At 57.8% G+C, this 22,473-nt stretch overlaps 2 protein-coding genes across 9 annotated transcripts in view; one reads left to right on the top strand and one right to left on the bottom strand.

Moving 5' to 3' along the window:
* Positions 1-5,533: 5,533 nt before the first annotated feature.
* On the top strand, positions 5,534-20,206 carry DBN1 (drebrin 1). 5 transcript variants are annotated; one of them, XM_081501972.1, is made up of 15 exons: positions 5,534-5,844; positions 10,421-10,476; positions 11,062-11,174; positions 11,334-11,408; positions 11,490-11,636; positions 11,786-11,863; positions 12,101-12,252; positions 12,337-12,400; positions 16,052-16,111; positions 16,201-16,324; positions 17,078-17,215; positions 17,554-17,724; positions 18,074-18,756; positions 19,054-19,156; positions 19,326-20,206. In XM_081501972.1, exons 1-15 carry the CDS (start codon positions 5,759-5,761, stop codon positions 19,394-19,396), a joined length of 2,121 nt encoding a protein of 706 aa, XP_081358098.1. In that variant the 5' UTR covers positions 5,534-5,758; the 3' UTR covers positions 19,397-20,206. The 5 variants fall into 5 exon arrangements, with proteins under 5 accessions (XP_081358098.1, XP_081358099.1, XP_081358101.1 ...); XM_081501973.1 differs by lacking the exon at positions 17,078-17,215; XM_081501975.1 differs by lacking the exons at positions 5,534-5,844; positions 17,078-17,215 and adding an exon at positions 5,938-6,129.
* A 271-nt stretch (positions 20,207-20,477) lies between these two features.
* The window catches only part of PRR7 (proline rich 7, synaptic), a 9,312-nt gene continuing 7,316 nt past the window's right edge, over positions 20,478-22,473 (bottom strand). For all 4 annotated transcript variants that reach the window (XM_081502004.1, XM_081502002.1, XM_081502003.1 and 1 more), the window contains 2 exons: positions 21,271-21,927; positions 20,478-21,052 (listed from right to left, as the gene is read on the bottom strand). In XM_081502004.1, the coding sequence (XP_081358130.1) occupies positions 20,655-21,052; positions 21,271-21,685 (813 nt within the window). In that variant the 5' untranslated portion in view covers positions 21,686-21,927 and the 3' untranslated portion in view covers positions 20,478-20,654. The remainder of the gene's footprint in view (positions 21,053-21,270; positions 21,928-22,473) is intronic.

Here is a 22,473-nt window from a genome sequence, read left to right as displayed (position 1 = left end):
GACTGAATGAGGTGCCTACAAGACATTTAGGAGACAAATCCAGGAAGCAGCTGAAGATTCAAGTCTAGATACACTTTGGATTAAATTTGGGAGTGAGTTCAGGGCAGCTATTGGAGCTATTCAACCATTATCACAGATGCTCAGAGAGGGGCCCCGGCAGGTCACATGAGTAAAGCAGGTAGGATGTGGTTTTCTTTCAACATAGACATTCCTGGCATATTCAGTGAAGAGTATCTCTCACTTCCACAGGGAAGTGTACTCTCTCCCTCTCCTCTTAAACCATGAAGACCTCTCAGTCCATCCTTGGTTACCATGGATACAAGCCAGCAAGAGCACAGGGGCAGATGGTTAAGTGCTGGTCTGTGGGGAGCCTTCTGGGGGCAGCCGTGTGGGAATGCTGAACTGTGGCCAGACCTGCCAGTTTACCAAAAACATCCAGAGATCGACACTTTTATGTGAAATTTGGTTTTTCAATGTTGGCAACTAAGATTTTTTAAAATCTTATTTAAAAAAAAATATACCGTGGACCAAATCCAGTGTGACAATAGCCAGGGCCCCAGCCTAGAGAAGACATGAGAGATGGGGAAGCACCAACATCACAGGGCAGGGCAGAGAAAGCAGAAGGAGCCGCCAGAAGTGGAGGACCACAGCCTCTGGAGGGAGGGAGTTTGGGGCAGGGAATCCTGGGTGGGGCAGGAGTTGTTTCCAGAAGTGTCAGCCAGGCAGATAAGGCCGAGGAGTCCCCGTGGCATTTTGCTACAAGGTGACGTTTGCCAGATCAGTTTTCCTGAGAGCTGGGGCCAGTGCCAGGGTTGGAGGAAGAAGGGGAGGGTGTAGAGAGTGAGTCGATGAGAGAGTGTGGACAGCTGTCTTAAAAGGCTTGACTGTGGTGGGCCCTGAGCAGCTGTGGTCAGCTGAGCTGCCAGGAGGGGTGGAGGAGGCAGCTTGAAGGCTCCTGCCAAGGGGAGGTGGTTGAAGAAGCTGGAGGGCAGATGTAAGGGGAGAGGAAAGGGAAGAGCAGAGAGCTGGGGACTGAATCTCAGGAAAGTGGAGCTTTTTAGATGGAAGTCAAAACAAGCATGGGGCACTTGCTCTGAACAGCTACCTCTCTGCTGGAACCACAGAGCAATCGCTTAGATGTCATTAAATCATTAAAACATACTTAAAAGATGTCATTCAAGGCACGTTTCAGAGGAGGGACCTGAGGCTCAGAAAGGGAAAGTGACCTCTCCGGAGCCACCCAGCAGCCCAGGTCCAGTCCTTGCTTCCCAGATTAAAGGCGGAGCTGCTTCTCACTGTACCTCCCAGCTCCCCACCCCTCTCCAGCACAGAACTGCAGGGATCACTGTGTTCTCAAGTTTCAGGTGCAAGGCTATACAGGTGGAGGCCAAGGGTACTGGGAAATGTCTTTGTACCAGGCACGGGAGGCCATTAGCACCCTGGGAGTGTGCAGTAACCCCAGCTGAGGGAGCAGAGCCCTTGGCAGGGGGCTGAGTGGGCAACTGGAGAGACAGCAGGCCAGGGAGGGGCTTTTTCCAGTTCTGAGCGGCTTGCGCTCATTTGAAGTCAGCAGGGAGACAGGCGGTGGAGAACAGGGTACACAGGCAAGGACTGACGATTCTTGATTCTGTTGCTGCTTCTCTATGCTGGGCCCCACGTGGGCCTTGGAACACTCACAAGGTACACAAGGTCCTGCTACAGGAAGGGAGCTGAGGCTAGGGACTACAGGGCCTAGCCCCATGGCACACACACGGAACAGCCACAAAGGCTGGGATTCGAACCTGAGTTGGCCTGAATCCAAAGCCAAACCTTAGACTGGAGGAAGAGTTCCTTCCTAGCTGGGACCTAAAGTGGGGCAAGGTAGGGGGTTCCAGGGGCTACTGGTGGGGCAAGAGGCAGCCTTCTGGGAGCCTGCAGAGAACTCATGAGGCTGGGACCAGCCCTGAATAGCCAAGGAAGGTCCCAGGACCAGCCTAAGTTATCCCACTCAGGACCTGGGGGCACTAGAGGATCAACTTTGTTTTCACCCTTGTCTCTTGCCACTGACAAAAATGACTATTATTTGGAGACTGGGTCAACTAGGAAGGACTCTCAGCTGCAATTCAAACTAGTTTAAGCAAAAAAACGGGGATAATTTGTCTCATTTAATTGCAAAGGTCAATGGCTTCAGACACAGCAGGATCCGATACCCATGGATGTCAGGATGTTTTCAGGAGTCTGAGTCCTGGCCCTCCTCCTTTTCTCAGTTCTGGCTTTAGTCTCAGGTAACTCATCCCATTATCAGCAAAAACACCTCTCAGCCAGCTCTAGGCCCACATCCTGCCAGCTCAGCAGCCCACCAGAGACTCTTGATGGTTCCAGCAAAAAGTTCCAGGGCTGATACCCATTGGACTTAATGGGATCACGTGTCCACTTCTGAAGCAGCCACTGGTTCTGACCCACTGGCCTGAATCACATGCTGTCCTCTGGAGCCTGCATTGGAAAATCAACTGGAAGATGGGGAGGGATGGCTGACCATGGATGTCCACTGCGCTGAGCAGACATCTCGCTCTCCACACTCAGGATCCTTGCCCCCCAGACTCCTTCCATTGGCCCCACAGCTGTAGCCTCAGAAACTACTTCTGACCAAATTCCAGGTCAGGCTAGCCCCTGGATGTAGAAATAGGGGTGCTAGAAGGAGAAGCAGGGGGAGAGTGTGCTATGCTGAAGGGATGCAGGACAGACAGGTATCTATACGGACTTTGCCACTCTGTGCCTTACAGGGTGAGTCACTGCCCCTCTCTGAGCCTCGGTTCTCCCATTTGTGAAATAGTAATGATAGCCAACATGTCAATAGCACCTACTATGTGCACCTACCGTTTTAAATGCTTTCTAGATACTTTTTTCTTAAATCCTCAAACAAGTCCTATGATGTGGATACCATCATTATCATCCCTATTTTACAGCGAGATAAGAAAGGCCAAGCAGAAGAGTCTAAAGTCACATTGTAGCAAGGTCTGTGCAGCTCAGGTGCAGAGGTAAGTGGTGAAAGTGGCTGGGACCATGCCAGTGGCAAGATCTGAAAAGTGATGGGAGTATTGTAATGATGAGGGTGAAACTTCTGAAGGTATTCTTGGTAGGAACCTGCAGAGGCAGGGTGAGGGCAGAGAAGGCTCCAGGTGCTGAAAAAGTCCTGAAACCTACATGTCAGCCTTGAAGCTTTATCTGAGAGGTGTGGGGGAGCACAGAGCAAGAAGGTGGGCGTGGGAGGGTGGGGCTGCGAGGAGGAAGGGGAAGGGGTTTTTGCTTTCTAAGCCTTCACCCTGTCACATTTTATCCTCACAACACATTATCAAAGAGAAAACTTAAGGAAAGCATTTTACTCAAGGTCACACAGCAAGTGACCAGCTTCGGGATATGAATCCTCCTTCTTTCTTAGCTTTTCCACTCTGGGGACTGAGAAGCCATTGGACAAGCCTCCCAAGGCTGGAGGGGGCAGGGGGAGCAGCTGGGAGAGGGGACAAGTTCAGGATCTTGGGGAGGGAGAGACTTGAAGGGTGATCAGTGCTGGGAGTGGTAGACATGAAAGCCTGGTGGGAGAGCCTCCAAGGAGGCACCCAGCACCCACCCACCATGACTGAGCATGTGGGTTTCAGGGCTTTGCAGAGGAGGGAGTGATCATTAGTCACCCTGTTCCCACTGTTTGAGGAAACTGAGGACTACAACGGGGCCACTGAATTTGGCAATTTAGGGGTCCCTGGTGACCTCAGCCAGAGCAGGGCCAGAGGCCATGCGGGAAGGAGGCAGAGTACAGATAAATTATAGGATGATGATGATGTGAAGGGGTGAAGGGTGGGCTCCAGGGAATATGAGCAGGGAACCTCCTTGCTCCTCTGAAAATAGAGAAAACTGGGCATGGGGCATATGGGGACTCTCTGTACTATCTTTGTAATTTTTCTGTGAATTTCAAGCTGTTCTAAAATTAAAAGTTTATTTAAAAATATAGATGGCAAAGAGGTAAGAGTGGGTGTGGCTAGAATTTGTAGGTGGCTGGGGGAGGCAGGAATTTGAGAAAGAGAGCCCGCAGGTGCAGGTAGGGCTTCTGTTTTGGGTGTGAAACTGAGCAGGAGGCTGGGGAGGGGGCTTTGAGATGAGGAAATGAAAGCTGGGAAAAGTCAAAGGAAGCAGGAAGGGACTGAGGCCTGAGATCCCTCGACCTACCCTTCCCAGGCACCCCTCAGCCCCGCTATGGGGTCTTCCTCTCTCCCTAGAATCCCACGGACTCTGCTTGGGACTTGCTCCAAGTGGAGGCCCTGGAGAAACTGACAGGGCCAGGGGTCCAAGGGCATAGTGCTGAGAATTTCCCAGGCGGGGGCCTGTGGAATCTTTTGGGTTTTAAGGGGTTCTTCGTACTCTAAAGTGCTGGGATCCACTGCTGGAGATCAATGTGCATACTTCTTTCCTCTTCTTGGTCCAGCGGTTGGTTATCCAGCAGAAAAAGTTTGCTCAGGTTCTGCCACCTCCTCTGGGAAGACAAGGGTGGAGGGCTTTGCAGGTGGTGGTCAAGGCTTCTGAGAGCTGCAGAGGGTTTCAGGAGCCCAGCTTAGACTGGAACAGAGTTGCTCCAGGAGGCCCTGGCAGTGGTGCCCACTTCCTTGCAAGAGACTCCTCTGAGGCCCCAGTGTTTTCTGTGTTCAGAGCTTTGGGAACTAAGGGTGCCAGGGGACTGACTGGCCCTGGAGAGTCCTTGGAGAAGCCCTGCCCTGGGAGTCTGGGCTTAAATGCTGCTTCCGGAACTTTTCTTGGGATTCCTCTAGGAGACCTGAGGCTTGGGAGAGAAGGCAAAGGATTTCCTAGGCTGGCCTCACTTGAGAGGGCTCAGGGGGCAGCTGGTGGGGGAGGGGTGCTCAGTATAGAGTGGGGCGGAGATGAGTTAGAGGTTGGGAATGTTGGAGTAGGAAGCCGAGTCTACGAGGCAGGGGTGGAGGGGTGTGGTTGGAACAAAGATCAGAATGAGAACATCATAGGCTGGAATAAGGAAGGTGCAGCTAGGGATGGGGTCTGACGAATGGGTAGGGGTTTGCACCAAGCATAAGGTTGGGAGTGGGGCTGGTGCTGGGAGGGGAAAGAAATGAGAATGGGCTACAGATGGGCCAGGGGTTGGGGATGGAGGTTGGGATGGACCAGGGATGGGGGTGAGGCTGGGGTGGAGGAAGATAAATGAAGGACAGACTGGGGCTGGGCCGGAATGGAATGGAATGGATTTGGGATTGGGACAGGGAGTTGGAAGGGAGAGGGCTGAAGTTGGGCCTCGATAGGGCTTGGTGAGGTGGGGACGGGGAGAGGGAGATCAAGTGATGGTGGGGGGGGCGGGAACGGAGGCCCTAAGATTTGTGGCTGGGGACTCCACAGGGGAGAACTGGGACGTGGAAAGAACGGCCCCTGGGTGCGGAGTGGTAGCCCCGCCTGGGCGCGGCGCTCAGGGGCTGGGGGCGAGGGGCGTGAGGGCGCCCCGGGGCAGGCCGGGAAGAGGGGGCGGGCCTCCCCCTGCGCCGGGCCGGGGCGGCGCTAGGACCGAGCGCGCGGAGGGAGCGAGCCGGGCGGAGCCAGCGCCCCCCGCCCCCCGCCGGCCGGCTCCCCTCCCCCGGCCGCTGGCTCGCTCGGCTTGCAACGCTGCAGAGGCTCCGAGGCGGCGGCGCGGCGACTCCGTCTTTCCCTCCCTCCTTCTCCGTCCGTCCGTCCGTGCGTCTGTCCGTTCGGCCTCGGTCCGGCCCGCAGCATGGCCGGCGTGAGCTTCAGTGGCCACCGCCTGGAGCTGCTGGCGGCGTACGAAGAGGTGATTCGGGAGGAGAGCGCGGCCGACTGGTGAGCCCCCCGCCCCCGCCCCTCAGCCCCTTTGTCCCCGCGCCGCCGCCGCCGCGCCTTTGTTTCCACCCGGCCCCACCGCCCGGTAGTCGGGAGGGAGGAGGAGACCCCGAAATGCTGCAGCGGCCCGGGAGGGCCAGGGAGGAGCTGCCTTTGTGCGCGCCGGGGGAGGGGCCGGGCCGGGCCAGGCGGGGCACCCGCGGTCCCCGAGCACCCGGAGGCGGCCCCAGCCGCGCAGTGGGAACTCTGGTGGCTGGACGCAGGCTGGAGAGAGGCAGGGTCCAGGTGTGTGGCCTGGGGCTTCCTGGCCTTGCAGAACTCCTCCTCCACCCCCTCCTCTTCGCCTTGGGCCCCGAGGGTGGGGGGTGGGGGACAGGTGTGCACCAGGAGGCCAAGGGCACCTTCGACACCTTCGAGCGGGCGGGGACCGAACCGGCAGAACCAGAGCAGTCTACCCGGCCCAGCCCAGCCGGCCACCGCACAAAGGAAAAGCTAGGGCGGGGGAGGAGCGGAGCGGAGCGGGCTGGGGGCCGGGGCGCCCCGCCCACCGGGGGGCCTCTCGGAGTTGGGGTGTGATGAAAAGACGTTCACTGCCACGCGGCCACCGCCGCCAAGTGCCTCCTGTTCCCCTCAGGGGTCGAGGAGGCAGGGCTAAGTCTTCTCCCCGAGGCGAAGAGGGTTGCAGGGACTAGGCACCCAGGCTGGGACGTGCCAAAGGAACTGAACTGTCTGCCTAGGGTGCCAGGTGGGGTCCCTGGGAGGGAGCCTCCAGGCGGACCATTGTGGAGAGAGTGGAGGGAGTTTTCTGAGAAGAATGAGGGGGTGAGGAGATCCACGGAGCCCCTGGCCTGGTGGCCCAGTGGCAAGGGGCTCTCAGCTACCGCGGGGATGGGGAGGAGCTGGGCTGCCCTCTCTCCCCTCCCCAGCTGTTGTCTCCCCCTAGGTGGTGGGTGGGGACGGACCACCTGCTCTGAGGCTAGAGTCCCCAGTGTGGCGGAAAAGCCAAGGGGTTCCACACTGCCCCATTCAGGAACCATCATCTCCCCGGAATACTCTTCTCCTGGGGCAAGTGCCCATTTTCTTCCCTAGGCCTTTTCTCCCCTTGGCAAGCAGGAAACACAAAGTGAAGGAAGATCTGAGGGACCACACTTGGGCTGGCCTCACCCTCATGCTGGGAAGACACTGACCTGGGGGCTGGAGGAGGGGAAAGATGGCCAGGCATCCATGCCACAGTACTGCAGCACTGGCGGGCGGCCAGGCCTGGAGGGATGGACGAGGGAGACAAGTAAGCTCTCGTGTCCTGCGGGTCAGTCACAGGAGAGGCCAAGACAAGCTAAGCAGGCAGGCGGCCCAGCCTCTGTCCCAGCCCTGTCCCCGGGGGGCTGAGATCATGGGAGGAGTTGAGGGCAAGTGGCCGGTTTGGCCTGGTGGAAGAGCTGGCCATGGGATATGGGCTGTGCCTGGAGAGAGGCACAGCCCACCTCAGAATGCTCTTCAGTCTGGGGGTGCTGCCTATCACCACCCTGTTTCCCCCCATCTTCCAAAAAGCGGAGCTCCCACAACCACTGCTGGCCTGCATCCTGCTCAGCGGAGGCCTGGGCTCCCACCACCCAGCAGCATCCATGTGGCTCAAGCAAGTTATTATTCATCACTGGCATGCGTCACCCCCCTCCCTTCCCCGATCTGGGTTGTGTGTGGGACACTCACAGATGTACACATGCACCCTCGCACATACACACATTTGCTCATTCCCAAGGGCCCAGATAAACATTTGGTAGAAAGGATGTGAGAATCATCAGGGACATGAGGGCCCCTAGCACCCAGCACAGAGCCAGGGTACAGTGGGGTCTCCAGACTCAGGAGCAGACCCTGCACTGAGGCTGGAGGAGGGTGTCTTGGATAAAATCACTGTTTGGGCAAAGGGGGCTTGGCACTGCCCTCCTCTGAGTAGGGAGTGAGGGTGGGGGAAGGTCACACCCAGGTGGCTTACTCTTGAACAGACTGCTGCCTGATACTGGGAGCAGGGGACCATGGCAGTCAGATTGTGTGGTGAGAAGAACAGGTGTTACCCTGGACATGACCTGACTCACTGTATGACCACACGAGTCCCTGCTCCTGTTGACAAGCAGGAGAGGGAGTTGGGCTCAACCATACCCGGGATGCTCAAGGCTCTTCCAGTTCTAATATCCTGAGAGTGTGATTGTCCTGAGGAATCCACCTGCCCTGCAATCCCCATCCTCAGCTCAAACCAGAATCTCCCTGGAGCTGCTACATTCAATCTCCCACTCGCCCCGGTCCACTTTCTCTGGCTGAGATGGTTGCTAGATGGTAGATACCAACTAGAGCTGCTCTGTGCTGTCTTGAAAGTCTGAGTTAAATGTCCCAGCTTCACGAAGCTTACGGTATGGAACGGTGTCTATCTGCAGGGGTTGGAGGTGTAGATTCCTGTCTGTCCGTTCCCCCCCCCCCACCGATTCCTTTCGGTTTCACCAGCTCCAACCCACCCAAAGCTCAGGTCACCTCGAATGAGTTTGAGAAGCATAGGTCTAGTGAGATCCCAGGCAGCTTCAGGTGCCTCTTCCCATCCTTGCTGGGGTGTGGTAAGCACCCTGGGGAGGGAGGTGCAGGGCAGGGCAAGGCTTCTTGGGGAGCTGGCATTGGGTCCCTGAGGGATTTCAGTCAGAGGTGGGCAAGGGATGGAGAAGCAGATCTGGCCTTCCTGTGAAGGGAGACTCATGCAAAGGCTCTAGGGTGGGAAATGCCCAGAACTGTGCTGGACATCGGGAGCCATCCAGTGTGATCCAAGTGTATGGTATGGATGCGGAGGTCTGGCTGGAAAGGCAGGGGGGGTGGAGCTCAGGGATGAAGGCCTGCTGAAATCTCACCAGGTAGGGGCCAGGGCTGCAGCACAGAAGGTGTGCCTGAAGGTGGGTAGACAAGGAATAAAGAATGGAAGGGGCAGGACACATGTTCTTGGGAAGAGCCACAGAGAGCCTGGGAGAGGCTGACAAGTCACGCCGGGGAAGTGTGACTTGATGGCTAGTGCAGTGTCTGGGAACCATAGTCGTGGAGTCCTGCCTCAGTTTCCCAGCTGCGGGATGCAAAGGGGCAGATCCTCCTTCTCTAAGGGCCTTTTGTTCCCAGTGGCAGCTTAGGACAGCCAGACAGGTGGTGGGACAGCTGTGTGGAGAAAGCAACTGCTAGGGTTGGGGCCCAGGCAACAGTTGGACAGGGAGTTTCTGGCCCCACAGCCCACCTGTGTCCCTTTTAGGAGGGAAGAGATCCTGAGAAGCGGGGAGGGGCTGGGGCCCATTTGGCAGTGACTTGTGCTGACCTCATGGGGCTGGGCCTAGATCAGGCACTCCTTCCGCCCTCCTCCTTCCTTCCACCTCCCTCCCCCTCTCCTTTCTCCCTCTTCTCTCCTCCCTCTTTCCTTCCCACCCCTTTCCCTCCCCCCCCCTTCATTTTCTCTCCATCCCTTCACGTCCCTCCCTTCTCTTGTCTTCTGTTTCTGCCTCCTCTCCTAGCTTGCTTTCTCTTCTGCATCTCGCTGGTCTCCTCCCTCCTCTCCTCCTAGCACCCTGCCTTGGCAGTCAGGAAAAGGGAGCTTGAGGGAAGGGCTGAGCCTCCTTGCCCCTCCTGCCTTTCTTCCCGGCCCCAAGCCTGTCTTCCTCCAAGTGGGTCCTGGGAAGGAGACATTTCTCTGTTCCCTTGTGTAAAATGGATGTTGAGCCACTCCTACCTGTGGAGAAAAAGCTAGGGAGGAGGAAGGCTGCTGGCTCAGCTCTCTGCCAGAGCTGAGAAGGAAGGAAAGGCCAGCAGTCCCCGGAGACCAGAACCTCAGCTAGGGCAGAGGCAGCCTAGGGCTGGAAGGCCAAAAAAGCGCCGCCGCCCAGAGGCCAGAGTCCAGGCAAGAGTGGCCATGGTGACCTCATCCCCATTTCAGAGAGTCTGAGATTGAGGATGAGGGTGTGTCCCCGGGGTCCTTTGTGTTCAGGAGGATGCAGCTGGGTGGGCCAGTCGCGTGCCAATTGCTGGGTTGCCATGGTTACCAGGGGGATGCCCAGAGCTGAACAGCACCAGGTTCTCTCCCCCTGCCCCGCCTTGCTGTGGGGGGAGGGGCAGTGGGTACCGAGGCACGCGCCAGGTAGGTTCCTGGCAACCACCAATGGGGGATGAGGAGCTGTAGCCAGGGAACGGTAACCAAGGAACCCGTCGCCTTGGAATCTCCATCTCACACCACTGGCTGGGTTGCAGGCTGCTAGGTCCAGGGCTCCGAGGACACAACACACTGGCTTACTGGAAGCAAGCCACTGGCCAGCAATTCCTTCCCCGTTGCCTGCTTTCTACCTGATCCAAGCCTCCCTCCATCAAATCCCAAACTGTCCCCCACTGAGTTCCAGCCTGAAATGGTGCTTAGCTCTGTTGTCATGGTGATAAGCCTTAAGTGCTAGGCTGGAATCCCCCCTCCTGTTCTGCCCCCTCTGTGTCCCTCCTACCCTCCCAGAGCCATCTCCACCCAAAATTGGCTGCCTGGGCCCTGACAGTTCTCCGAGCCACCCCTCCCTCTCCCCAGGGCTCTGTACACTTATGAGGATGGCTCAGATGACCTCAAGCTTGCTGCATCAGGAGGTAAGAATTCCAGCCATTCCTTTGTCTTCCTCCCCGCCCCCTCCTCCGGTTGTTTTCTTCCCCACCCGTCTGGCTCCAGGCCACTTCGATGCTTGCTTGCCTGCGTCCAGCAGACCATTATTTGTCTGGCAAATGTCCTTCCTCCAATCTTCCCTAAGATCCCCAGGGTGGAGAGGGAGGGAGACTGGTTTCCTGTTTGATTATGAAAAGACAGAGCCTCAGAGAAGGAGTATGACTTGTCCAAAGTCACACAGCTAGGTGGGAAGGGGCCTGACAGGGATGGCCTGGATCACCCCACTTTCTCCAGAGCCCAAAAAGGTTTTAATTTACCTCAGTGGGTGCTAGCACCGCGTGAGACTTGATGTGTGAAGAACACATCCTCGGTTCTCCAAGGTCCTGGGGGATTAAAAGGAAAAACTTGCACCTGCCTTGCTGCCTCTTTCACACCAGCACAGAACTCTGGGACTTGTAGACCTCTGGGGGTGTCTGCAGAGCCCACGAGAGGAGTCTTTGCTTTGGATTCCAGGCCCTTTGTGGGGGAGGGGTTCAGGAGACTGGGCCTGACAACCCTCCTGATTCCCCCAGATGGGGGCTTGCAGGAGCTCTCCGGCCACTTTGAGAACCAGAGAGTGATGTATGGCTTCTGCAGCGTCAAGGACTCCCAGGCTGCTCTGCCGAAATACGTGCTCATCAACTGGGTATGCACCGGAGGGCTGGGGAGGGGAGCTGAGGACCCCAGAATGGTTCTCCTCCCTCCTACTCCACTCACTCACTGATGCTGCAGGAAGAGAGCCCCAGGCCTCAGCCTGCCCCCAACTCTTGTCCTTGCCCTATCCCCCTTTGCTGCGACTTTGCAGGTTGGTGAGGATGTACCTGATGCCCGCAAATGTGCTTGTGCCAGCCACGTGGCTAAGGTGGCCGAGTTCTTCCAGGTGCGCGTGGGGTCAGGGCTTGTAGGGGTTGGTGACAGGAGCGGGGACTGGCTGCCTGAACCTGCCTTCTTCCTGCGGCAGGGCGTCGACGTGATCGTGAATGCCAGTAGCGTGGAAGACATCGATGCGGGCGCCATCGGGCAGCGGCTCTCCAATGGGCTGGCGCGGCTCTCCAGCCCTGTGCTGCACCGACTACGGCTCCGTGAGGACGAGAATGCTGAGCCGGTGGTCAGTGTGCGCCCCTGGTGGGCTGGCCCTACCTAGCGCTCCACTGGCCAGTCCCCTCTCGGTCCTCACTGTTTCGTGGGGGGGCAGAGGGGTGCTCCCGAGCACTTGGCCTGTGGGCTGCGCTCACACCAGGCCCCTTAACTCTGCAGGGCACCACCTATCAGAAGACTGATGCGGCTGTGGAAATGAAGCGGATTAACCGCGAGCAGTTCTGGGAGCAGGCCAAGGTGCAGACCCTGACCCTGGCCTGCTGGCTAGGCAACTCCTCCCTGTCTTGACCCCACGGGGCTGCTCTGGCTCCTCTCCTAAAGTCCCTCTTTTCAACAGCAGGGCCCATCCCATGTGCTCCCCACACTGAAAGCCCCCAAATTCACAGAACCTTGGGTCAGGGATGGGGGTGGGGTGGGATGGGGTGGACCAGAAGCTCAGGGCCTGCACTGCCTTGGCACGGGGGGCTGCTGCAGAAGGAGGAAGAACTGAGGAAGGAGGAGGAGCGGAAGAAGGCCCTGGATGAGAGACTCAGATTTGAGCAAGAGCGGATGGAGCAGGAGCGGCAGGAACAGGAGGAGCGCGAGCGCCGCTATCGGGAGCGAGAGCAGCAGATTGAGGAACACAGGTGTGCCCCCAGCTCCACCCCCACCTTGGGCCGCGGCCCCCACTTCGGCCAGTCCTAATGGCTCACCTGCACCTTTCATTCCAGGAGGAAACAACAGACTTTAGAGGCTGAGGAGGCCAAGAGGCGGTTGAAGGAGCAATCTATCTTTGTAAGTTCTTAGCCCATGGTTTCTGTCTCCTGGTCAGGGAAGTGGGGATGGTCCCTGAATTACTGGGCCCCTTGGGGGATAGTCAGAGTCTTGGGGACAGTGCTGGGCATTCAGGGTACCCCTGCATCAGCATGGGATGGCCTGCCATGTCAGGCCTGACCCCTGATCATGTGGGGTTCTGTCCCCTGGCTGTGGGAAGAGACCTCTTCGGAGAAGTTTATACTCTAGACTGAAAGAGAAAATCTACGTTGACCTAAACCCTCATTGACCAGGCTCCCCCTGCCCCCTTCCAGCAGGACTTGAGGGGCTCAAGGTAGATTAGCCATGCTTCCTATACTTAATGGGACTTGAGGCCTGGTCCCCATTGTAGTAATGCTGTAGAGCCACTGAAAGAATCTGGGCTGGTGCTCTGAACATCTGTATACAAGTATGTGTAGTGTCTCCTTTAGGGCAGGCACTTATTCCAGGGATACTTGGCTGAACCTCCAAACATTGGGATGGCCCTAGGATCATCATGGATTGACCCTTTCACAACCACAGTGGAGACAGATCTTCATGCTTTGAATTGAATTTTACATTTTAGAAATAGCAAAGATCATTCAGTGCTGAGCATGGTGCAGTTTGGGACAGGAGGTAGGCAATAGTCATCTGGACTGAGACTATGGTGGGTAGCTGTTGGGCCATGGGGACTCAAGCAGACTTCAAGGTCACACCCACAGGAGGCTGGGAGGGAGGTGGCAGGACAGCCCTGTAGGCACTGGCATTAATGGCTATCATAGATCATTCCACTCACATTAGCCGCTAGAGGGTGGAAAGAATGTGTGGGTAGTAAGCTCCAGAGTCATTCATTCAACAAACCCTTGCCACCTGCCATGTGCTGGTGTTGGAAATATGGTGGAGAACAAGATGAGCAAGGCTCTTTTACAATTAGCTGATGAATTAATTGCAGCAAAAGGTGCATACCATAAAAGGTACCATCTTTACCATTTTTAAATGTGTTGTTCCATGGCATTAAGTGTATTTATTTTGTACAGCCGTCACCCGTTTATCGCCCGAATTTTCTTCATCTTCCCATACTGAACCTCGTATCCGTTAAACACTAACTCCCCATTGTCACCTCTCTCAGCCCCTGGCAACTGCTTTCTGTGTCTGTGATGTGACTAAGTACCTCATATGAGGGGAATCACGCAGTTATTTTACCATTTATGACTGGCTTATTTCACTTAGCATCTTCAGGCTTCATCTATGTGTCAGAATGTTTTTCCTTTTGAAAACTATTAGTATTCCGTAGTATACGTATACCAGATTTTGTTTACCCATTCAGAGCAAGGTCTTTTGGGGGAAAAAACTTATTTTTATGGAAAATTTCACGTACATGCGCACACAAAAGTAGAAAGAATAGTTTAGTGAACCTTTGACTTTGATCGCTTATCTTCAATTACCAATGTTTCAGGCAAAGATTTACAGTGTTACACCATTATTTTATAGTCTCATCTGGCCCTTCAAGTATGGGTCATGTGACAGTGACAGTAGGTATTTTAACAGGTCACTGTGGTGACCCTGCAACTTCAGGTCCCCTGAGGAAGGTCCCACACAAAAATCTTTGAAATTTACAACCGTAAAATGCTTTCTTTTGACTTAAGGAGGTGCTCTGCTTTCCCCCTTCTGATAAGAATTGCCTTCCTTATGTGAGTTCCCTTTTTGCCTGGGATACTAGGAGTTTCCATTTATCTGAAGATGCTGAAGCACGGCAGCACCATTGACCTTTCCAGTTACTGTGTTGATGTCTCTCTCCTACCTCCAGCTCTGATTTGTTTCCGTGCTTCTCACAGTGTTGGTAGTTAAGGTTTTTGTGGTAAGCTGCCTCTGGTCCTTTTTTTGAATGAGGTAGAGGAACCAAGTCCTGTGACACCAGGCAGGGGTGGCATAGCAGCAGAGGCTGGTGGGATGTATGTTTTGAGGGAAGGCGAAGAGCTTGACTGGAGGCCCCTTGGAAAGTTGGGAGGAGAGAGCGAGGTCAGAGGAGGAGTTAGACTTCATTCTGGGAGATAAGAAGTGGTGGTTAGGGTGACAACCCTCTTGAGGCTCTTGGTGTGGTGAGGTCAACTGAGGAATCAGGTACCACTGAACGTCAGGCTGATCACTCACACACATAAGTTCTCATCCTGTGTCACCCACAGAGGGTGGGGAGATGATCCAGAAAGAGAAAATAAGACACAGTGTAATTGGTGTATGGCTGGAACACCTCATGGGGGCCCAGGGAAGGAAATGCCCTGAATGGGCCAAGGGCCCCTTCCCCAGGAGGCTGTGCCGAAGCTGAGGCCGGAAGCAGGAAGAGCTGGACCCAGGGTGAGGGTCAGGCACATGGGGAGAGAGATTCATTTCCTCTGCCAAGGCACAGAGTTGGGAAGTTGTACGCATGTTACAGGACCTACAACTCCATTGTGCTGAGGACTTGATGTCTACATCTCACAGGGTGTGTGCGAGTCAGGGCAGGAGGGGAATGTTGGAAGAGATGATGGGCTGGATCAGGCAGGGTGAGGGGAGGCCCAACCAAGGACCCCCACCTATCTTTACTCCTGGGGCTGCAGTCCCAAAGCAGCAAGTGAAGTGAGCATGTGAAGGGCAGTAGGGAGTGGTGGGGACTGTGGCAAACTGAGGACTGCTGCACTGCAGTTCTAGTTGAAAGCTGCTTTGAGGCACACAGGCCTGTGTTACCAGGGCTACTGGCATTTTCAAGAGAAACTGAAGACCCTGATTTCAGTAAGAAACTTGATTTTTGAGTGAGTGAGTGATAGTTGCTCAGTCGTGTCCGACTGTGCTTCCCCGTGGACTGAAGCCCACTAGGTTCCTTTGTTCATGAAATTCTCCAGGCAAGACTACTGGAGTGGTTGCCATTTCCTCCTCCAGGGGATCTTCCCAACCTAGGGATTGAACAGAGGTCTCCTGCATTGCAAGCAGATTCATGATTTTTAAGTGATGGCAGTTAATTAATGTTTTGGAAAGATCCTTTCAGGGTCTATAGAGAAAGAAATAGGGGGAAAGAGCAAGGAGGCAGGGGACTAGTGAAGCCTCAGTCATGATAGCAAGATACAGGCTGCACGGATGGGGGTGTGGCTGGCCAGGTACTGGAGTAAGAGGTTCGAGAAAAGTTAGCTACAAAGCTGGAGTGTTCCTGGATGGCCCTGGGTGCCCAGGGGCCTGTCTGGACTGGAGATGAGGCAGCTGCTGCTGCTGCTGCTAAGTCGCTTCAGTCGTGTCCGACTCTGTGCGACCCCATAGACGGCAGCCTACCAGGCTCCACCGTCCCTGGGATTCTCCAGGCAAGAATACTGGAGTGGGTTGCCATTTCCTTCTCCAGTGCATGAAAGGGAAAAGTGAAAGTGAAGTCGCTCAGTCGTATCCGACTCTTAGCGACCCCATGGACTGTAGCCTACCAGGCTCCTCCGTCCGTGGGATTTTCCAGGCAAGAGTACTGGAGTGGGGTGCCATTGCCTTCTCCGGATGAGGCAGCTGAGGACCTTGCAAATGGAAGGTGCTGTGGGACTGGGTCATGAAAGTGGTTTCCAGTAGTGAAAGAAGTGGGCTGTAAGAAAGCCCAGAGCTCCTGTGGGGGTGGGGTGCTCAGAACACCATCCCTTTGGTTTTCAGGGTGACCAGCGGGATGAGGAAGAAGAGACCCAGATGAAGAAGTCAGAATCAGAGGTAGAGGTGAGCACTGTGGAGGAGACCAGGCATCTGAGTTTGGCCCGGCTGCCTCAATCAGGCCCCACCTGGCCTGACTCTCCGTGTGCCCCCAGGAGGCAGCAGCCATTATTGCCCAGCGACCTGATAATCCACGGGAGTTCTTTAAGCAGCAGGAAAGAGTCGCATCGGCCTCCGCAGGCAGCTGCGATGTGCCCTCACCCTTCAACCACCGACCAGGTAGTCCCAGCTCCTACACCCTTACCCAACCACCACTCCTCAGGTTTTGGTCTTGAGCCTCTTTGGGACCTTCCTCAGAGGGGAGACCTTGCCCAAGGACCCCCTGGAGAAGCCAAGGCCGAGCATCACGTGTGCTTCCACCCACCGCCTCCAGGTGGCAGGGCTGAGAAGGGCTCGAGCAGGGCCCGGTCTGAGCAATGGGTGATGCTAGAGGCCATCTGAGGCTGAGGGATCCCCCTGGCCGCAGTGAGTGGCCCTGCTGGGATTGAACTTGTCTTATCTGAAGAACTGTAGGTGCATGGGGAGTGGGGCCTCGTCGTGTCCTGAGATTGAGCAGCCTGGAGCTGTACTCCGGGTTCCCTGTTTGGATTCTCCCTGTATGGCTTCTACCTCTCCTTGAAGCACCTTTCTGCTCCCTGTCTGCTGGCCTGCTTGCCCCTTCTGTGTGCTTGGCTCAAGTGCTAGGGCTCTAGGGGTGGGGCAGGCTGTTCCTGGGCGTGGGTTGCCCAGAGGCTGGGAGGCTGGCTGCATCGTGATGTGTCAGGCTCTCTGTCTGTCTGTGTGGCTGGTGCTGGTGGCAGTGGTCTGATGGCTTGAGGCTCTGGTCCAGCTTGGCTGAATGTGCACCCTGGCTGAAGGCAGCTTGGACATCCAGGGCCAGCCGGGGGGTGGGTGAGGCCTCAGGATGGGGGTGGGGGAGACTGACCCTCTCTTGTCCTCTGTCTCTCTCTCTCTGTCTGTCTCTCTTGGCAGGTCGTCCGTACTGCCCTTTCATAAAGGCATCGGACAGTGGGCCTTCCTCCTCCTCCTCTTCCTCTTCCTCCCCTCCACGGACTCCCTTTCCCTATATCACCTGTCACCGCACCCCAAACCTCTCTTCCTCCCTCCCATGTAGGTAGCAGTCCCAGGCCTCTGCGGGAGGGGGTAAGGAGGGCCCCGCTTCCCAGCAGCCCCCCTGCCCTCCCCCAGCCTGATCGCTGATCTCTGGTGTTTATCCCCAGAGCAGGTACTGCCTGCTTCTTTCCCTTGGCCCTGAAGGAGCACTGGCCCTCCGGGGGCCTAGCTTACAGGGCCTGGAGCTGTGGTCTGGCCCCTGGGGGGCCTGGGGAGCTGCCAGCCCCCACCCAGACTCCAGAGAGGAGGGGCTGGCCAGGCCCCAAGTTGGACAGTCCTGTTACTATCTGGCTCCTTGGCCCTCACTGATCAGCCTGGGGTTTTCTGTCCCACAGGCAGCCACCTGGACAGCCACCGGAGGATGGTACCTACCCCGCTCCCTGCCCGGAGCCCCTCTGACTCCAGCACGGCCTCCACCCCTGTTGCTGAGCAGATCGAGCGGGCCCTGGATGAGGTCACGTCCTCGCAGCCTCCACCACTGCCGCCACCACCCCCAGCAGCCCAAGGTATGTGAGGGGACCCTGGCCCCTGGACTGGGAACTCCAAGTGGCCACTGTACGGCCCTGAAAGTGGCTGGGGCAGGGACGAGCCTTGGTCAGACCTGCCTTCTCTGGACCTCAGTGTCTCCCTGGAGTGGGGACTGGGCCTTCCTCCCAGGGCTGCTGAGCAGTTTAAAGACTGTGGGTAAAGGGGCAGCGGGGGCCAGTGGGTGTTAGAAGGCACTCTGCATGGAAATCTTAGTGGAGGCCTTCTTTCCTGAACTCTTCAGTGGGTAAGCAGGGTACTCTCGGGTGGCTGCCTAGGGCCCACATCCTGGGAGCTGATCGCATGTCTCCTCTGTCTTTGCTTTGACAGAGACCCAAGAGCCCAGCCTCAGCCTGGATAGTGAAGAGACCAGCAAGGAAGCCAGAGCAGCAGCCCCTCAGGCCAGGGCTGGCCCCCTGGAGGAGTCCCCTCAGGTCTCCGAGCCTCCCGAGGGCCAAGGCAGCCCCATGGAGGAGGACTTGATGTTCATGGCATCTACAGAGCAGGCAGACCTGGCTGCCTCTCTAGAGCCTGCCATGGCTGGAGCCTCTGCAGCTGACAGCCCAGCAGCTGATGCCATTGAAACCGACACTGCCGCTGCTGACACTGCTGTTGCTAACACCGTCACCCCTGCCGCTGCCAGCCTCATTGACCTATGGCCAGGCAATGGGGAAGGGGCCTCTGCACCCCAGGCTGAGCCTCGGGCCCCCACACCACCTTCAGGTGCCGAAGTCATGCTGGCGGAGGTGCCCCTGCTGGATGAGGTGGCTCAGGAGCCACTGCTGCCAGCAGGAGAAGGCAGTGCTAATCTTCTCAGTTTTGATGAGCTGCCTGAGCCGCCAGCCACCTTCTGTGACCCAGGGGAGGAAATAGAAGGGGAGCCCCTGGCTGCCCCCCAGGCTCCAACTCTGCCCTCAGCTCTAGAAGAGCTGGATCAGAAGCTGGAGCCAGAGCTGGAACCAGAGCCCCACCTGCTGACCAATGGCGAGACCACCCAGAAGGAGGGGACCCAGGTGGGGCTGGGGCTGCCTGATGGGAGGGGAAGTAGTCAGGGCTGGAGCAGAGGGCTGACCCTTGGTTCCTCAGGCTTGCAACAGTATCCTGCCCCCTTTCTCTGTGACCCACATTGTTGGGGGGAAGCTATTTCATTTTCCCTCCATGGGCCAGCTCTGCTTTTATTCCCAGGGTAGGCATGTTTCCCTGGCAACCACTGATGGACTCACTGGTTGCTGGGGAAACAGCTGAGGCCTGGTAGGTCAGCCCTAGTCCTGCTGGGTGGGGCCCAGTGACTTGGAGCTTTTCTCCTGCAGGCCAGTGAGGGGTACTTCAGCCAATCACAGGAGGAGGAGTTTGTCCAATCAGAAGAGCTATGTGCAAAGGCTCCGCCTCCTGTGTTCTACAACAAGCCACCAGGTAGTGCTGGGATGGATGATGGAGAGGAATTTGGGTGGGGGTGCTGCGTTTGAGTGTGGCCAGGCAGCTCTTCCCCAATACACAGCTGGGACAGCTCGCTGGGGTTGGGATGGACACAGGCATGGATCTGCTGAGCCATCCTAACTCCCTTCCCTTCCCCACATCATAGAAATCGACATCACCTGCTGGGATGCAGACCCAGTACCGGAAGAGGAGGAGGGCTTCGAGGGTGGTGACTAGCAGTGGTGCCTGCCCTTAGGCTGCCCTCGCCAAGGCCGCCCACCCGCCCCCGTCTCTAGCCAGATGGTCCACAGTGCCTGCACTCGCAGCAGCTCCGCCTGGCACCCACTCTGGATTCTGGCCCTGGCTGGGAACTTGGCCGCATCCCTACCCACAGGGCCCTACTTTTACAGCTTTTCTCTTTTTTTTTAAAGTTGATAGGAGACTTGTACAGTTGACTGGTTTTCCTCCCGTTGGTAGTTGAGACGCTGTTGCAAATTCCACCCCCTTCCCACCCGGTCCAGATTGTAGCTCTTAGTCCTCCCTGCTCACTCACCTGGCCGGGGTGGAGGCCTCACTTTGCTTGGGGCCTGGCGTGGGGGGGGGAGTTCTGGTGGGAAAATGTTCCCCCCACCTCTTTTCCTAGTTTTCTGTTTCTTGGAAAAAATATCACTTTGTATTCTCTGTCCAGGGCTTCAGATATTTTGCACGAATTTTAAAACATGGCAATAAATGGCTCGTGGGCTCTGGCTCCCTGGGACACCCCTCCCCGCCCTTCTCTTGACCCCTCTCCACCTGGCCCAAAGGAAGAGAAGCAGGCCTAGCTGGGGCCTCTCAGCTTCCTGGCCCTTTCCTGCCCCCTCCTGCTGGGCAGGTCCCAGGCTGGAGGCCCTAGGTGTGATTCAGGTCAGGGCTATGGGTGGCCCCTCTCCACCTCCTCCCTCTTTGCTTGGGTTCCTTTTTCACGTTCAGTAACTGTTTTTTGGAAAGCACAAACTTCTGTAACAGGTCGTGCTCATGTCTGTTAATAAAGAAATCCAGATCCCTTCAGGCCTGCTGCTCCGGGCCTCCAGGGGCTGATCTGTGGTGGGCCGCCTGCCCCGACCCCATTCCCAACTTTTCCTACCTCCAAAGCTGCCAGGGCACCCTCACCAAGGCCCCAAGGAAAGTGGGGTATAAGGCTCTTGGGGGAACCAACCAAAGGTTTGGAGCAGGCTGACCTCAGGTTTAGCTCTACAGCTTGTTAGTTTTGGGCCAATGAGGCCGGCCACACCTGGCTACCAGAACCTTGGCCGCAAGCAGTGGGTGCCCCCTCCGCTTGTACCAAACCAGATCACACACCTTTATTATCCTCAAAATGTAACAAACAGGGTAAGAAATCCCTCCCGCCCGCCCCCCACCCCGCACCCCCCACCCCCCGCAGTCCAAGGGAAGCATTTAAAAAGCCCCGCAATCAGGCCAGGAGTCCGCGGGTGGGGCTCGGGACGCCGGGCGCCCTCTATACGGCTGTAGTCCTCCCGAACAAGGGGATGGAGACCGGCAGGCGCCAAGCTCCGTGTTCCAGTGGCTCTCGGCTGCTGAGCTCTGAGTCGGTCCAGCTGGGGAAGACCCGGCGGCCGCGGTCCGCCTGCAGACAGAGCGCAGGGCAGGGCGGCGCGGGCCGCGGGGCACTGGGCAGGTGCAGAGCCGACGTGTAGCCCCGGTCCAGGAAGAGCGGCTTGTAGCTGGGCGGCGGCTGCTCCTGTTTCTCCGCGCTGTCGCGGCGGCTCAGAAAGGGCGTAACGATCTTGCGGTAGAGGCCGCGCGTGTCCGTGAGCACCTCGCTGTAGGGCGGCGGCGGCTCGGCCATCATCACCGCCTCTTCGTAGCACGGTGGCTTGGACATGTCCGATTCCGCTGTGGAGTGGGAAGCGGTCCGAGAGTGTGAGGCCAACTCAGCCTCCCGCAGAGGCCTCGGCCAGTCACCAACCCCAGACCCAGCCCGCTCCCTCTTCCTGGGTTCGCTGGAGAGGCTTCCACGGGACAGCCCCGCGGGACAGCAGCGAGCCCTCCCCCTGCCGAGGCCTCGCCCACCCTAGTGAGCCCGGCCGCCCCCTGGCGCACGTGGTACTTACCTTGGCGGGGGTAGCTCCAGGGCCGGGGCGGCACGGAGAGGTGCGGCGGCGGCGGCGGGTGCGGGAGCGCGTGGTGGTGTGCGTGCGGATGCGCGTGTGGCTGCGCGGGACCGTGGTGCAGCAGCGGGTGCACGTGTACGTGCTGGTGGGCGTGCGCCGGCGCCTCCAGACGGCCGCGGTGCGGGGGTGGCGGGGGCGCTAGGCCCGGGGGGCTCCCTGCCAGGCTGCCCTCGAGCTCAAGGGGCTCCAGCTCAAGGGCGCGCAGGTTCTGCTCACGCAGCCGCTCCTCCTGGCGCCGTTTGAGGCGGCGGCGCAGGAAGCTGCAAAAGCAGCAGAGTAGGACGATGAGACCCCAGATGAGCCAGAAACCGGCAAAGCACGTGAGGAACGTGTAGGTGCCCTGGGACATAACCATGGCGGCGGCGCGGGCGGCGGGTCCTCGGCTGCTTCACTGGACAATGGGCTCCTCGACGTGGCCCCGGGCCCGCGCCAAGCTCCCAGACGCCGCCAGCGTCACTCGAGGACCGGCGGCCGGGGGCTGCCCGCAGCTGGGCTCAAGTCGTGCGCGCGCCGGCGGGGAGCAGCAGCAGCGGCGCCCATTCCTTCCCATGGCGCCGGCAGGCGCGCTGGCGGGCCTCACCCGGGACCGCGTGGGACCTGTAGGACAGACACAGGGCGCGGTGAAGGCGCGCTGCAGCCCCTGACGACTTTCCTGCCCGCGCGGGTGCCCGGCGCAATCCCAGGGAAGCCTCCTCTGCGGAACCCCCGCATTCCGCGGGGGCCCGGTGACGTCACCAGGGATGACGTCACGCCTGAGGTTTCCCCGGTAGGGCTTTCCCGTATCTGAGACCCGGCCGCCGCCGCCTCCCATCCGAGGGGATTCCAGGCCGGCCAGCAGGGGGCGCGCGAAGGCCAGGTTCGGCTTCAGTGTTCATGAGAGATTCGTCATCCGCAACGCGCGGGTCCAGGGTACTCCAGCTCCGAAAGGGCTTGTCTGCCCACAGGCAGACACCCAGGGCGCTGACGGGGAGCCACTGCGCGGTTGCTTTGCGGCGGGGAAAAGGTGGTTCACCTCCTAGGCCCCACGAGCAACCCGCCGGGGCCCAGCTTCAGCCTGTGCATACGCACCTGGCAACGTCTGGCGTCCTAGACCTTGTTCCCGCTCCCAAACCTGGCTGCCCAGAGCTTGGAACATTCCGGCCC

Source organism: Giraffa tippelskirchi, chromosome 6 (assembly GCF_054371585.1).
Source record: "Giraffa tippelskirchi isolate mGirTip1 chromosome 6, T2T-mGirTip1v1.2.pri, whole genome shotgun sequence".
Classification (NCBI taxonomy): domain Eukaryota; kingdom Metazoa; phylum Chordata; class Mammalia; order Artiodactyla; family Giraffidae; genus Giraffa; species Giraffa tippelskirchi.
This window is presented reverse-complemented; position numbering and strand designations above follow the sequence as displayed.

Coding starts and splice junctions, on each gene's coding strand:
- DBN1 (XM_081501972.1), top strand. CDS start 5,759: ATGGCCGGCGTGAGCTTCAGTGGCCACCGCCTGGAGCTGCTGGCGGCG. Junction 10,477..11,061: donor CAAGCTTGCTGCATCAGGAG/GTAAGAATTCCA, acceptor TGATTCCCCCAG/ATGGGGGCTTGCAGGAGCTC. Junction 18,757..19,053: donor CCCAGAAGGAGGGGACCCAG/GTGGGGCTGGGG, acceptor TTTCTCCTGCAG/GCCAGTGAGGGGTACTTCAG.